This window comes from Geotrypetes seraphini, chromosome 9, assembly GCF_902459505.1.
Source record: "Geotrypetes seraphini chromosome 9, aGeoSer1.1, whole genome shotgun sequence".
NCBI lineage: Eukaryota > Metazoa > Chordata > Amphibia > Gymnophiona > Dermophiidae > Geotrypetes > Geotrypetes seraphini.
The window spans coordinates 189,632,318-189,649,198 of NC_047092.1; the positions used below are offsets into that span (position 1 = coordinate 189,632,318).

Below are 16,881 nucleotides of genomic sequence, written 5' to 3' on the forward strand. Positions count from 1 at the left end.
GCCTTAAGAGCAGTTTATTGACTTTTCCTTCTAGAATTTGTCCAAAGCTTTTTAATACTCAGCTGCCCTAAGGGCTATATTCACTAAGCAAACCAATCGTGTACCGATAGGTTTGTGACCCCTTTGCGACCTGATTCACTAACCTGTGTCGCGATCATCCTCCGATCCGTGCATGCAAATGAGGGGGAACAGCATTCAAATGATGGCAGGCAGCGATTCACCAACAAAAAACCTGCAACACCGACTGGGCTGGCCAATCATAAACAAGCGACTGCTGAGGACCAATCGCTCAGGTCCTTTCCAACTGCCCTGCCTTCTGCCGCCCCGCTCTCAGCCCCGATCTCCTGCCTGCCCCGACTCTCCCACCCTTCTCCGCAGTGGAAGCCATTGGTTTTAACCCGTGGCCTCAAAGAAGGTTACACCCACGGGCTTGGGAAGAAAAAAGAAATTTCCTGCTCTACCGAGCACAGATGGTCTGCGCATGCTCAAGGATCGCTGTTCAGTGATCCGATTCAATATGTTGGGGGTGTGATTCCGATCACCCTCATTTGCATGAGGGCGATTTGTGAATCAGCCCCCTGGACACGGATGGGATCCATCACGGATGGGATCGGATCCATGCCCTTAGTGAATCTAGCCGTTAGTGTTTTTATCAGATCTTCTGGCAATGAGTTCCATAATCTAATTATGCATTGAGCAACCAAATATTTTCTCCTATTTGTTTTAAAAGTAGTCTTTGTACTTTTTGAAAGAATAAACTATTAATTTGTGCTTATCCACTCAGGAATGTTATAGCCCTCTATCATATCCCATATCTAAGGCTATACCTCTATCTGTCTATATTATATAAGGATCAATGGAGCTGGTACCAGGGGCTCTTGTCAGGTCGGGCATCCCAAACTCCTGAGGGTGTTACAACAACAGGACATGTTTATGTATGCTTTCAAACAATGAGGCAAATTGGTAAGACAAGGCTTCTCTTGGCTGAATCCATATTGGTTCTGTTCCATTAAACATAAGAACATAAGAACATAAGCAATGCCTCTGCTGGGTCAGACCTGAGGTCCATCATGCCCAGCAGTCCGCTCACGCGGCGGCCCAACAGGTCCAGGACCTGTGCAGTAATTCTCTATCTATACCCCTCTATCCCCTTTTCCAGCAGGAAATTGTCCAATCCTTTCTTGAACCCCAGTACCGTACTCTGCCCTATTACGCTCTCTGGAAGCGCATTCCAGGTGTCCACCACACGTTGGGTAAAGAAGAACTTCCTAGCATTCGTTTTGAATCTGTCCCCTTTCAACTTTTCAAAATACCCTCTTGTTCTTTTATTTTTCGAACGTTTGAAGAATCTGTCCCTCTCTACTCTCTCTCTATGCCCTTCATGATCTTGTAAGTCTCTATCTTATCCCCTCTAAGTTTCCTCTTCTCCAGGGAAAAGAGTCCCAGTTTCTCCAATCTCTCAGCGTATGAAAGGTTTTCCATCCCCTTTATCAGATGCATCGCTCTCCTCTGAACCCTCTCGAATAACGCCATGTCCTTCTTAAGGTACGGCGACCAATATTGGACGCAGTACTCCAGATGCGGACGCACCATCGCCCGATACAATGGCAGGATAACTTCTTTTGTTCTGGTTGTAATACCCTTCTTGATTATGCCTAGCATTCTGTTTGCCTTCCTAGCGGCCGCTGCGCACTGTGCCGTCTGCTTCATTGTCATGTCCACCATTACCCCCAAGTCTCTTTCTTGGGTACTCTCATTTAATAACATCCCTCCCGTCGTATAGTTGTACCACGGGTTTCTGTTTCCTACATGTAATACTTTACATTTCTCAACGTTGAACTTCATCTGCCATCTCGTCGCCCATTCCCCTAGTTTGTTTAAGTCCCTTTGCAATTCTTCGCAGTCCTCTTTAGTCTGAGCTCCACTAAATAGTTTGGTGTCATCCGCAAATTTTATTATCTCACACTTCGTCCCTGTTTCTAGATCATTTAGGAATATATTAAATAGCAGCGGCCCGAGAACCGAACCCTGCGGGACCCCACTCGTGATCCTCCTCCAATCCGAGTAGTGGCCCTTCATTCCTACCCTCTGTTTCCTACCTGCCAACCAGTTTCTGATCCATCTATGTATGTCTCCTTCCACCCCATGGTTCTTCAGTTTCCGGAGTAGGCGTTCATGGGGCACTTTGTCAAAGGCTTTTTGGAAATCTAAATATATGATGTCTATGGGGTCTCCTTTGTCCATCCATTTGTTAATTCCTTCGAAGAAGTGTAATAAGTTCGTTAGGCACGATCTCCTCTTGCAGAAACCATGTTGGCTGGTTATCAGAAGTTTGTTTCTTTCAAAATGTTCATCAATGTTTTCTTTTATCAGTGCTTCCAACATTTTCCTCGGAACCGAGGTCAGACTCACCGGTCTGTAGTTTCCCAGGTTACCTCTTGATCCCTTTTTAAAGATGGGCGTAACGTTGGCTATCTTCCAGTCCTCCGGGATCATGCCTGTTTTCAGAGATAGATTGCAAATTTGCTGCAGTAGTTCCGCTATCTCCTCCTTTAATTCCTTCAGAACCCTTGGATGGAGTCCATCCGGACCTGGGGATTTGTCAGTTTTTAGTTTTTCTATCTGCCTGCGTACATCTTCAAGGCTGTCTATGTGTTAAGTAATTATGTTCTTTATAATACTTCCTACCATTTTGCCCTGCACCCGACATCAGATTCATCAGTATGTCCATCACCCTAGAACCCTTTTTAAAATTGGTGTTACATTGATCACGTTCCAATTTTCAGGTACCATGGACAATTTTAATGATAGTTTAGAAATGAAGTCAGGTGTCACCATGACCAGTACTGGGCAATATCATCTCCTTTTTTCTGCCAGTAATGCCTCTTTCTATTGACCCTAGTATTGCTCTGGCTCTTGACCCTGCTTTGTTGCATCAGAAATGTTCAACCCCAAATTCTCTCAACTGTTTGGCATTCATCACCACTTCACACCAAACCAGGAGCTGTTTCTCTCATTCCAACCAGACAGCCTTGCATGTATCTGGTAGCGCTATAGAAATGATTGGTAGTAATTGCCTTTCTCCACATTGCCCTGTATATTGAAAAAGCAAAGCACCTTCCTTCCCTCTACCCACCATCAGCTCAAACAGTTGCAGGAACACAGCACAGGTCTAAGTGCTGTAAAGATGGCGATATGGTCATACTCACTCTTGGTGTCCCCAACCCAGCTCCGGCAAGTATGGCAGTTTCTTAATCCGAATGATGCTGTCATAGAGCGAGGGCTGAAGGCTCTGAGCGACGGCATTTGCTAGAATCACAGCAATCATAACAGGTAGGATGTGTGAGATCTGGCCTGTCAGCTCAAAGACAATCACGGCTGTAGAGACAGTGTGAGTCACGGCACCAGAGAGGGCTGCTGCACCTACAAAGACGACAAAGTCACAGCTGCAATCCCAGCTCTACAAAACCTATAGAAAGTCCCAGAGGAGGTTACAGCTCATCACAAAGCTCTTTAAATAGGGTTTTCAGGAAAGGCTTAGAAAGATATCTGGGTGATACTTAGGAGGAAGGGTATGTAAAATGCTTTGGAGTATTTTTATTTCACACAGGAAAAGAAATGGACAAGGACAGTTGTTGAAAGACTTGTCTACACTCACCCACCACTGCATAACCACCAGGCAAGATATGGTAAATGCTGCCATCTGCATGGATACCATCTGGAAACCAGGCTGCCATACTCTCACCAACAAGCCGTCCAAAGGCAGCCCCTGTGGGAAGAGAGGAAGAGTGAGTCATTGTGTGAAGCTGGGACACAAAAAGAGGAAAAAGAAACTCTGCAGCTCCGGGACGCAAGGGAGCTTCGCATAGGTGAGGGAGGTTCCTACCCTAAGACGCAGGAACCTTCCCCAGCAATGAGTGAAGAGCCAAGAAAACAAGAGAGGTCCAGGAACAAAGCATGTCAAAGAAAAGCCTGAAAGAAATCTACAGCAGAGGAAGGAGCCACACTCCAACCACACCGAAAACAAGACCTTGAAAGATCCAATTAAGAGAACATCATTTTGATAGACCTAGGGAAAGCCAGAGCTTATCCCTGGAATTAACTAATGGTGAATTTTGCCACTTTTTGGGACATTCTCTAGGTCAGTGGTCTCAAATTCGCAGCCCGCCAGGTACTATTTTGAGGCCCTTGGTATGTTTATCATAATCACATAAGTAAAATAAAACCATTTCTTGATCATTTGTCTCTTTAGCTATAAATTACAGTATTAATATTAAGATTTAGCCAAAAGGAAAGATTTAGAAACTAGAAAGAGTTTTACCTCATGCAAAATTGTCATTTCTTTAATATGACAGTAACTATTTTTTCTAAGGCCCTCCAAGTACCTACAAATCCAAAATGTGGCCCTGCAAAGGGTTTGACTTTGAGACCACTGCGCTATAGGATACCTACATTAGGCTTCGCTAGGCACCCTAATCGAGGACGGCTAGCGATGCCTAACTTAGGAATTTGCAACCAACTTTTTTTAAATTGGTTTGTCTTGGTAATTGACCATTCCAATTTTGAGCCAATCAAAAGAAAAAAAATTATATTAAAATAACCCTTTATAAAACCATAGCACAGTTTTTAGCGCCGACCACAGTGGTAACAGCTCTGATGCTCATGAGCATCAGAGCTGTTACTGCCACAACCAGCGCTAAAAACACTAGTGCGGATTTGTAAGAAGGGGGGGAGGGGGTTAAGAGTTTAGTGCTGAACTCTTAAGATGCCTAGCGATGCTTAAGTGGAGGCTCCCCCTGATGCCTGACACCTACTTGAGAAGTAGGCATGGTTAGGGACGGAGAATAGATGTGGTTGATCTACGCATCACAAAGCATCTGAGTTAGGTCCCATAAATTAGCCCAAGTAAGGCCATGTAAAGCCCAGCTGAGTGCATACCTAGGTGTGCTAAGCGGGATTCTTTAAGTGGTGCCTAGCAGTTGATTGAATCCATTTACAGAATCTAGATGGATATTTGGTCTCACCTACTAAGGCAACTCTTATCTTCTTAAGACAGTTTACCTTTATGAGAGACCATGAAGCAGTGACAAAATGACAGACACGCAAAGAAAGACTGTCCAGAGTATCTTGCACTCCAGCAATACCAAAACCTTGCCATCTCTTCACATTTTAAAGACACAGGGGGAGCACCAGGGTAGAGGAAGAGTGAAGGGGGAGGAAAGAAGAAGTCATTATGTGGAGCCTCAAGCGGGAGGAGGGCAGAGGGGGGGCTGGTACAGACGAGCCCTGATTCAAGCCTTCCACTGGCTGATCACATTCCTTGGTGACACTTTTTGATGGACCATGAGAAATAATCACTTACCAATCACAAATACAGGCATGAATGCTCCACAGGGTACAGGGATCGTAGTCACCAGGGCAGACATCCAAAACTAGGAGGAAAAACCCCCAACCCTATATATTAATAACACCTTCATCAGAGATGGCAGATGATGTTGTTACTGTGGTGTTTCTCTCACACTGCAGCCAGATCCTCTTTTTACTCTAAGACCTGGACGTCCCCTCATCTAGGGGTCATATTCATGTTGCAAACAGCAACATTCCCCCTGCCCTCCCCCCATACCCCGGGGTCATTCTCTGACCAAGGACAAGGCCCTTCTTTCTCACCAGTGTCACGCTTTCCCCCTCCCCCAGCTTCTACTAGCGTACGCTCCTCTTCCTCTCACAGAAGTGGTTCTGACCTTCATAATGATGAAGGTTACCAGAGTGACAAAGACATTGGATCGAGGATCCTTCCAGGCTTCAGCAATTCCAATGTATTCAAACTCCTCTGCCACACCTTGTTTTGCCCAAGTGCGATTATCGAACAGGGTGACAAGGATCTCCTTCTGAGTTAGCTGTGGAGAAAGAAAGGAACAGACAGCTTATGAAATACATTCTCTTTCACATGTCTTCCCTTTCATAAAGAACTAGTAAAATGATCTCCCTATTCTCACTCCTGTGTCCACCTGGATCCAGGTGTATCACACACCATCTAAGCTGTCCTTTCATGGGGCCTCCTTCGCTTCCCTACAGATGCTGAAACTGCTCTTCAACATCTGCCTTCTCTCAAGAACACCAGCCCCCCTCCTTCCATGCTGCTATCTGTCCTACCTCATGTCCAACCCTTTCCCCTCTCATGCCAACTGTCTCCAGTGCTATTCTCTCCACCGTTCTTCCTCAGCTGCTCAGTCTCAACTCTCTCATGTGCCTTCTGAGCCAGACTCCCCACTCCACCCTCCAAAATATACACCCCAACTCATCCCCTTCATGTATACTCCACATCATTTGTTTATCATGTACCCAACATCTCATTAGCTTATTTACTTACCCTCCCTCAGATGTACCATCTCAAACTCTCCAGCACTCCAGGATGCAATACATTTCCCTCCCACCTGAATCCAGATACATCACCCTCCTACTACTACCTCCTCATCTGACCTTCTTATATACCACTCTACCCCTCCCCAAAGCTACATAATCATATACATAAATTCCTATCTGTTTGTAAATAAAAAGTCAACATGGGAATGTAGATGGAAGAGGCATTCTTTGGTCCAAATTACCTGTCCAGCCATGAACTGTCCAAAGCCGGGAGGGAAGGTCAAGGTAGCAATGAGAAGAGTGACCAGTGCTGGAAACAGCAGCCGCCTAAACAGCATCAGAGAGAGAAAGAGATGATTGACAATAGAATCCAAAAGAGCGGTTGCATGGATTCAACGAGGGGAAGTCCCACAGATTTGCTTCTTTGAAGGTGTGAATAAACATGTGGATAAAGGTGAGCCAGTTGACGTAGTGTGTTTACATTTTCAAAAGGTTTTTGCCTAATTCCCTGATGATGAAAGACTCCTAAGAAAATTTTTAAAAACATGGACTAAGGGTGTCTGTTCTGTCGTGAATTGGTTAACAGAACAGATGACAATTCCTTCACTAAAGGAAGGTCAACCGTAGCCTGGGACTGTTGCTATTTAACATATTTACAGTATCCATAATCTTAAAAAAGGAATGATGGAGGTGGTGATCACACTTGCAGACACAAAGCTATTCAAAGTTTTGACATCAAATGCAGGACTCGGGGGACCCTTGATAAAGCATTATATGCGAAACATGTCGGGTCAGACTCCTGTGAATCAAGCTCAACAATATAAAGCTAAGTAATATACTAAGAAAAGCACAAGCACTTTATTGCAGCACTTATATTTATTGAGACAGGCAAATATTTATTTAAAGCTATTATATGGTACAACTAAGCAACACAAAACAAGGACGGCCAATGATGAGGCGCCACATAAAGCTTCTCGCAGTAAGGTAGTACTTTTGCGGTGGAGTGGTGGGGCTGAGGCTTCCTTTAGAAAAATATATATAAGCATATATGGTCCAGTTGGAGCACTGATATATAGAAGATATTTGTCCCTTAAAATGGGACATTTTGGCATCCCGAAGTTGTGTGTGGGGACAACGGGACAGGGGATCTAAAAATGGGACGGTCCCGTTCAAAACAGGATGTATGGTCACCTTATACTTGGAGGGCCTCAGAAAAAATAGTTAATGTCTTATGAAAGAAATGACAATTCTGCATGAGGAAAAACTCTTATAGTTTATAAATCTTTCCTTTTGGCTAAGTCTTAATAATAATATTGTCATTTATAGCTAAAGAGACATGATCATGAAACTGTTTAATTTTACTTTTGTGATTATGATAAACAGACCGAGGGCCTCAAAATAGGACCTGGTGGGCCACGAGTTTGAGACCACTGGACAAGAGGAAAGTCCATTAAGTCCATAGTATATAATATTTAAAATGAACAAGAGGAAATATTTTTTCCTTCAATGAATAGCTAAGCTCTGGAACTTGTTGCTGGAGCAAGTGATAAAGGTTTAGACAAATTTCTGGAGGAAAAGTCCATAAACCATTATTATGCTAGACCTGGGGAAAGCTGATATTTATCCTTGGGATTACATAGCATGGACTCTTGCCACTTTGCCAGGGACTGGCCCACAGGCTACATGGGTACTTGATCTCACCCTGTAGTTGGAACATAAAGACAAAGCCGGGAGTGGGGTGGGGACAGCTTCTATGGTCTATATCCCAGTGTATTCCTGTATCAGTTAAGATGTTGGAGGGCTCTTGTTTCAAATTAGATCAAATCTGTGTTCTTCTTACTTGTACTGGTTACATATCTTATTATGGTTGTATCAGAATCAGCCTTATTTTGTGCATATGTTTCTATTAATGTCCTGTTCTCTTACTTGAAAATTAATAAAACTTTTTTGAACTGAAAAAGAGAGAAAATTTCTCAAGTACTGGGAGTGTTATTAGATTCCTCTTGAAGAACATAAGAATTTCCGCTGCTGGGTCAGACCAGTGGTCCATTGTGCCCAGAAGTCAAAAGATCTTTCTAGAAACTGAAACAATGACATTTAATTTCTTCTGATTTTTACACAACATTGTAGAATATTCCTTCAATCTACAATTCCATTTTAGATTACTGCAATTCTTTGTATTCTGGTTTTTCAGCAATCAGCAGTCAGGAAGGAGACAATCTACACCAGTGGTCTCAAACTCGTGGCCTGGGGGGCCACAGGTGGCCCTCCAGGTACTATTTTGAGGCCCTTGGTATGTTTATCCTAATCACAAAAGTAAAATAAAACCATTTCTTGATCGTATGTCTTTTTAGCTATGAATGACAATATTATTATTAAGACTTAGCCAAAAGGAAAGATTTTACCTCATGCAAAATTGAAGCAATCGTAATGGCAGGAAGTGGGCAGCAGATTCCCCTCCGCTGAACTCAAAGGCCTGACTCAAACTCTTTGGCAGGGCCATTTCTTTAATAAGACATTAACTATTTTTTCTGAGGCCCTCCAAGTACCTACAAGGGTTTGAGTTCGAGACCACTGATCTACATCACATTCAGGAAAAACCTGAAGACTCGCCTCTGACAACTAACTGTTTCAGCTTCTGTCTATCTCCTCCCCCTCCTCCTTTTCCCCCTTCCTCTTTGATCTGTCGCCTTGCGCTTCTATAGGTTTGTGCGACTCACAAACGTTCAATTAGATTAAGAAATGTCTGATTCAAAATACTTCTGCTGGGCTGATATTCGAGAAAGCAAGATCTCATCAGGTCACCCTTTACTTTGTGAGGCTTTCATTAGCTTGCTGTTGAGGCATACATTTCATTTAAGCTTTGTTGTTTTGTTTTGTTTTTTTAAATGTTTCTAATTTTATATGCCAGAAATAGTGAGCATTTAATTTGGTCTTTTCCACCAAGGAAGGCAGTAGTTTAAATCTTCCCATCAAAGGTTTTTTGAATGGTTTACCTTTGAATATTTGTCCAACTATGACTTATAGAGAATTTAGAAAGAAACTGAAAATACACCTTTTTTTAAACCAACTTTGTATGCGCCAATTGTTCATTTAAGATTGTAGATTTAGGAGTCCTTTCACTAAGGTGCACTAACCGATTTAGAATGCGCTAATCGATTAGCACGCCTTAGTAAAAGGACCCCTTAGTGGTATGTTTACCCACTTTGTACCTGATTAATTAGGGATTTGGCAGGATAGAAATCCTTTACATGGCAAAGAAAGATCCTGATCAAATATTTTATACCCTATTCCTTGTTGGTTTAAATCATGAACTGATAATGAGTGTAACTGTTGGGCAGACTGGATGGACCATCCTGGTCATCTGCCGTCATCTACTATATTACTATCTAAGATTTCCACTGTAGACTGCAGTGCTCAGAAAACCCAGCAGGATAAACAATGAGAAAGGAGAAAGGCTTCTGGTAGGGAAAGTTGCACCAAGTATTGACACAAGCAGAAGGTCCATCAAACCCAGCATCCTGTTTCCAACTGTGGCCAAAGAGCATATAGATTGCATGCTGCATAGGGCAGGGATAAACAGTGCATTATGGACTTTTCTTCCAGATATTTGCCAAACGTTTTTTTTAAACCCTGCCTTGCTAACATTATGGTTGGTTTCATCTGTACTATTTATACAACCACATTTCTTTTGCAATGGCATTGGGCTTATCTACCTGTGTTATACTAATGTTTTAATACATTGTCCATTTGTACAGATATCATATCATTTCTACGTCATACGAAAGTTCTTCCATGCTGCCTATCATGATGTATCTTTGTACCCTGCTGATATTTATTATATTCCTGTTATATAATTAATTGTACTACTGTGCTGTTCTAATGTCTTTATTAGTGTCTAGTGTAGATACACTGTTCACAGAATCGTAAGATTTATGCTAAGCTGTATCTGCTGTTCACCACCGTGGGTGAGTCTCTTCATACAGGGTACTATATATACTCGAATATAAGATGATTCAAGTATAAGTTGAAGTATCCCTTTTCCCCCATATAAGGAGGAAAAAAGGTTGACTCGAATATAAGCTGGGGAGAGGGGATAACATTCATGTGCCCTGCCCTGCCAGGATCTGTCCCCAGACCCCTCATTCCTTGCCAGGCTGTGCACCCAGCCCCCCTCACTCCCTGCCCTGCCAAGCACTTCACCCTGTCCTCCCTCCTTTGCTGCCACCTCCAAGTTTATTCAGCACTTGATATACCATCTATCAGGAAATATTTACATGGTTTACAATACTAATTATATTAAAATAATACATTTGTAAATTAAAATAATTAGGGGTTGATGAAACAGAAGTACTTGAATGAAACAAGAGGGAAAGGGGGGCAGGACAGTAAAAATATATTCTGTCCCACCTCCCTGCCCTAAACCCTGTCCCCTCTCTCTCCCGATGTCCTGCAGGCCTCACCGAGCCTGCTCTTTGACCTAGTGATCCAGTGGTAGGCTGGGACAGGAGGGTCCATCCGTCTCCTGTCCCTGCTGATTTTGACAATTTTTTTACCTCCTTCCCGCCTTCCCCCATGTACCTTTTGAATTCTTGGTGGTCCAGCAGTGTACTGGGCAGAAGCGAGCCATCTGTACTCCCTGAATGGCTGTCTCGAGTTCTCGCGGCTCAGCGGTGTACAGGGCATGAGTGAGCTTTTGGTGCTCCTGCCTGGCCCTGAGCTGCCTCCCACGAGAACTGGTGGCAGCCATTCAGTGTGTGGCTCACACCTGCCCAGTACACCGCTGGACCACAAGAACTTGCAGCAGCCAATCAGAGGGGCTCAACACAGCAAACATGATAAAGGCAGCATTAATTTTCTAAAATATATCTCTGCTGTACTTCTCATAATTTGCTTGTTTAGGACAAACTTTCCTTCCGACTCTGCCTGACTCGCTGTCGAATTTCACTGATGCTGACTTAAGGTCCAGGCTTCCAAAGCTCTTCTGAGCACTTGACTTTATGGATTCATATGAGAACTGAAGAATGGTAAATGGTATCACACAAGACAGTATGAATTATCAGTGCTGTTTTCACTGTTGATTTACTCACAGAGCAGTTTTGGCATATGTTGGTTTATGGGCATTTAGGAGATTTTTTTTCCTTTATAAAATAAGCATGAACTAGGTATCGTGTTATAAAATCAAGGCCAAACTATCTGAGCCGAGTGTCTGACAAGATCAGCCACATGAGCAAATCACTCACTTCTTCATCAGGAATCTGTTGATGGTTTTCTGCTTCCTCATGAACTGGACAATCTTTCTGTTTAAATACACGAAGAGGGCTCCACCAAAGCCGCTGGCAATTCTGAAAGAGAGCGAGAGATGAGCAGGAACATTAGCGGGTCCTAAGCCCAGCCACAGTTGTTTGTGGGATCCGTGTACCAGTGTTCAGAGGGAAATATGAGCAGACATTTCCTTTTAAAATTGCCCAGAAGCAAGTTACCCAAATGTCTCCTCTCTAGGTAACTGTACGCAGAAGTAGAGAATGACACAGGGTCAAACTGATCAATTTCCCCATTCCTGTAAGCTCTGCCTTAACCGCACAAGCCTCAGACACTTATGATTTTAAAGTGTTGGAGGCTTGTGCAGATGAGGACAGAGCTTGCAGGAATGGGGCAGAGGGGAGGAAAAGAACTCACAGGGATGGGATGGGAAAAGAGTTCCCACGGGGACGTGTCCTTCTCTACACAGAAGCATCCAGTTCGCTATAGGACATCCCATCCCAATGACCAGACGTGTCTGATAAATTGAGCTGGACAGGACTGACAGCTAACTGTAACCTTGCCAGGCTCGCCTCAAACTCCTCTGCGTAAGTGGAGAAATCTTTTCTCACCAAGTTCACTAGACAAAGCAGGGGGCATGAGGGATTTTCAAATAGGCTGATTTGTCTGGAGAACGGCTGTTATCGGCCCTCAAAGAGTTTTGCTGTGGGCACTTTGTCCACAAAAAATAAAGACTGTAGCTAGGAAAATCCAATGAATGAAGAAGTCTGCTCTCTGTGTATTTTCAGGCTGCAAATATGAAACACTGCCCTGATTTTAGAAAAGGTGCACACAGCCCTGAGAAATAGTTCAGGTAATACTGTTTTCCAGATGTTTACACCTGCCAATTGGTGGATGTGCCAGTCTCCATATAACATGAATACACAGCAGTGCCACTGTAAATTCCACATGTGTTAATGCCTCAAGCTAAAGCCATCCTCAAACCTGCCCTGACCTCTGTTCTTTGAGAATAGCCATGTCTCTGATAAGCTTTCTGGAGGGACAAAATAATGTTCATGATAGAATAGACCACAGGAGATCAAAGTCTGAGACAGGAGAGATAAACCTAACCTAAAAGATGAAAGAATTGATCATTTCAACACATGAAAGTGAATACGCTCAAGACAGATTCTGCAGATACTTGTCACCTGGATATTGGTTCCTCAAAATCCATAACAGACAGTTCTGCCCTTCCATAAATCAAGTACTTAGGCTGAAATTTGTAACGGATTCTAAGCTCATGTCCTGGCAGTAGGAAAATCATCTCAACACTCTTTCTGTTTCACCTTTTATAACCCTGTCTGTGCTCCATTTCTCCAGGCTTCTGTGATTTCCTGCCTAGATTATCATGACTTACTCTACACCTGGTATTGCAAAAAAGACTCACCTGACATCGCAACCCATGCAGAATCCAGCAATTGAATGTATCTGAATGCAAAAACAGTCTAAACTATCTGGCCAGTCTTTACATCTTCTGACACTCCACCAAACCAAGATCAACCTTCCCTACTGGCCTTTAAAGCTCCTCAAAGGCTAAGAGAATGTGTAGAGTACCATAATGTACCTTATTGTTTCTTATACCCTGCAATTGTCTGCTAGGAATCATCAGGACTTATATAAGGATTCATAACGGTACCATGAAGGATCAGACAATATACAAGAGTTCAAGTCCTGGATTATCTCCTCTGCCAGCTCATCCTATCTGTGCTCTCTATCCCAACCCAGAGCTTTAGGAATTCTAGGTCACAACTACCAGAGGAAAACCCTACTTGGGAAGAGTTCCAAACCTGTGCCAGTTCCTAGCACTTAACATTAGACTGGCTTCTAGCCTGCTGGTCTAAAATCTCTCCTCTTTGAACGAGATGCTGCCTGGTTCCTATAATAACTTCTATGCTGTACATGAAACTCACCCTTTAATCTATCCAGTTTTGTTCTTTGGTGTGAAATAAATATGATGAGTATCTCCATATAACTGAATTTTCAATTCTCTGACCATTGTTTCTGCTCCCAAACTCCAAGAATGCAAATACACAGTGGGACCAGGCAAACTGCTCTGGATGCACCACAGAAAGGCAGTATATCAAATCCATGATGCCCTCACACCCTTAGCAAATTTTCAAGAGAGAAAACATACGCCTTGTGTGCGTCTGCAGCAAAATTGGAAAAAGCTACATCTGGAAGTAGTCAACCACTTTTCTGCTAGCGGGGTTAGGACATTCACCTTCATACATACAGACCCCCTCATTGTGCAATTGGGAGGAGCTGTGAGGAGGAGGGAGGGGAGAGTTCCTCTGCCCATTGTAGGATGGGGAAGGGTGCAGATAGCCATATTCCAGGTACAATGAGACAGCTCTGAAGAGGTTCAGGGATACCATAAACATGGGTTAAGTGCTCACCCAATCACAGCAAAAGCAGGCAGCTCCTGAAGATCAAATGGAAAGTCCAAACGGAAACGGGTTTTGAAGAGCGCCGTGATGGTCTCTGGAAGACAGAAGTGTGACGCATTGATCGTTACATCTATGGCTAGGCTACGCTAGCAATATCTGTGACACAAAGTTCATTGGCTAATAGACATCTTCAAAACACACCATGCAGTGCACCATGCAATCCTAGTAGACACTAACCACCAAGGTACCACATCTATCACTGGTTTCAAGCCCTCCTGTTGCCACTGAAGGTGGTACCTGGAAGGGTGAAACCAAGAACTACAATAAAGGTGCCAGAGGTCCTTTATCCTGGCTTTGTCAAAATTTCAAGTGGTTCTGCTCCCTATTTCATCTTGTATCGGTTCATGGTTCACTTTACTTGGTTTCTAACCATTTTACGTTCATTAACATAAAGTAAAACAAAAGAGAGAGGGGAGGAAACAGTAGGGAGCCTAAGTTACAATATTATAACAAGATTTAAAAACAAAAGTAAGGGTAGTAATCATTTAGTAAGACACAGAAAGGGGAGGGGAAGGGGTATAGTGTGACACAGAAGGGGGGAAGGGATATAGTGTGGCACTCTACCTTATTTCCCAGGATCTCCCTTATTAGAAAGCTAGTGAACTAATTTTATTGGATCCTATGGCTTAGCTCTGCAGCATCAGTGAACAAAAATATATAGGTTAGGAGTAACAAACATGCAAATGTGTAAATTTTTATTCTATATTGTGTCTTTTATAATTAATTTACATTGTATATGATATAAACTTTATATCATATACAATGTAAATTGATTGTTTTGTTTAATATTATCCATTCCATGAACATCTGCAAAATTTGTTGTGACTAAATCTCCCTTAAATTCTTGGCCCACCAGTTGGTCACCCTGTGACACAGAAGGGGGAAGGGAAGGGGTATAGTGTGACACAGAAGGGGGAAGGGATATAGAGTGACACCAGAACCTGATGACTGATGTGACTTTGGAGCAAAAGCAAGGTCTACTTATGTAGTGATCTACTTATCTGAGAGAAAATTCCTTTCCTCCAGAGTATAAATATTGAAGACCACTGAACAATTTAGTAGTTGCCCTCTGGAACAGTTCCATCCTTTTTACTTCTTTGTCTCACCAGAGATTTAGTCAGAGACATCATCATCTCCTTTTCCCCAAACATCCTTCTAACACATTTCTACATTAGAGTTTTCTGCAAAGGGAGCTTTAAAAATATTGAGTTAGATGCAGAACCAGCGATCTCTGTCTTATGGGCCTTTTTGCCCCAGGTCCCAGACCGCTGTCAATCTGCTTCTGTATGTTGCCGTCTGATACTAAGTTACAAGCCCTTTCAGTGGCAGTGTGGCTACCTGAATTCATGTTGAAAATGTACTGGGAATTACAATTTGTTAGATTAGGCATTCGAATGTAACACTCCACCTAATGCTAATGCTCTGTGTAATTTACCATATTGACCCTGTGATTATGTGATAAATACAAAAATAGATAAATAAATAATTACTAAAAGTAAAGTGCTCAGTGCCTCCACCAGGTCATTTCTGACCACTTTACCGTTCCTTTCCTTCCGTCCCAGGTACCTGAAGTCATGGACATCTATTGCACAGTCCCTTTTGCTGGCGGTCTGGCTATCTGTGACACTGTCCCTTTAAGAGAGCAGTTTCAGAACCATTTATGCAAATGTCTAAAATCTCAGCCCCATCAGACTTTCACCGTTTGTTTCACCACCTTTTTGAGTAGCAACGTGGCTATCCGTGGCACTGCTTGTTTGTTTGTGGCCGTCTTTGGAAGTTTCCTTTTACAGGGCTCTTTTACTATTCACTCCACCATCTCTTTGAAGGGCACTATGACTTCCTGTAGCACTTTCACATTTCTTTCCTCACCCCTTGGAGTAGAGCTATGGCACTGCCCCTGTAATTAAGTATGCGCAGAAGCAGCTCCCTTTTACCTTCATCTTTATTCCATACAGCCAGGACACGGAAGATAAAGGCACTGAAGGTGGCAGCAAAGAAACCACGCCAATAATTTCTGACTGCAAAAAATGTAGAAGTGACTTCAATGCTGAAGAGAACACCTAGAAAATGGAGAATGAGAAAAGAAAAAAGAAAGAAAAATTTAAAAACCAGTAGAATCCCTTCCACTAGAAAGCAGTACAGGAGCGAGGCAGATAATTTGAAAGAAATGGTTTTCTTTCATTTTATTTTTGTCTGAGTTTCATTTGGCACACAGTAAAACCAAATGGTGCAGAGGGTGGGCTGTTTAAAATATATTTACATCAGTAAACTTGTATTGGTTGGCTTCCATAAAACTGCCCTCCTGATACCATCCTCCACTTCTCACATTCATTTAATATTTTGCAAATAGAAATCATCTATGCAATAAAGTGGGAGAGGAAATTATATTGGGAAGAGCAGACAAGAGGCCTATGTTAAATGTCAACAAATATCAAATATGGAATTATAATAGGAGAAGTAACTTAATAAGAACATAAGAGCTGTTATACTGGAACAGACTGAAGGTCCATCACATTCCAAATACCTGGCAGAAACCCAAAGAGCAGCAACATTCCAGAGTTGACATTGTGATGTCATAATGCCTCAGTCTACCAATGCCTAAGAGCCAACCTCATCAGTGATGTCACAATGGCTTCATTGTCCTATACTCGGCTCACATAAGAGTTGCCATATTGGGACAGACCGAAGCTACAACAAGCCCAGGATCCTGTTTCCAACAGTGGCCAGCCCAGGTCCCAACGGCTATCAAAAACAACCCCAAGATCTTGGT

The 16,881-nt window shown here is 42.8% G+C and overlaps 1 protein-coding gene across 1 annotated transcript in view; it reads right to left on the reverse strand.

The window, feature by feature from the left end:
- Window positions 1–16,881, reverse strand: part of CLCN2 (chloride voltage-gated channel 2) — a 115,179-nt gene that overhangs the window by 42,976 nt on the left and 55,322 nt on the right. The window contains exons 8-15 of the mRNA XM_033958753.1: window positions 16,046–16,171; window positions 14,061–14,145; window positions 11,607–11,708; window positions 6,606–6,690; window positions 5,742–5,897; window positions 5,363–5,432; window positions 3,659–3,769; window positions 3,210–3,423 (exon numbers count right to left, since the gene is read on the reverse strand). Of these exons, the coding sequence (XP_033814644.1) occupies window positions 3,210–3,423; window positions 3,659–3,769; window positions 5,363–5,432; window positions 5,742–5,897; window positions 6,606–6,690; window positions 11,607–11,708; window positions 14,061–14,145; window positions 16,046–16,171 (949 nt within the window). The remainder of the gene's footprint in view (window positions 1–3,209; window positions 3,424–3,658; window positions 3,770–5,362; window positions 5,433–5,741; window positions 5,898–6,605; window positions 6,691–11,606; window positions 11,709–14,060; window positions 14,146–16,045; window positions 16,172–16,881) is intronic.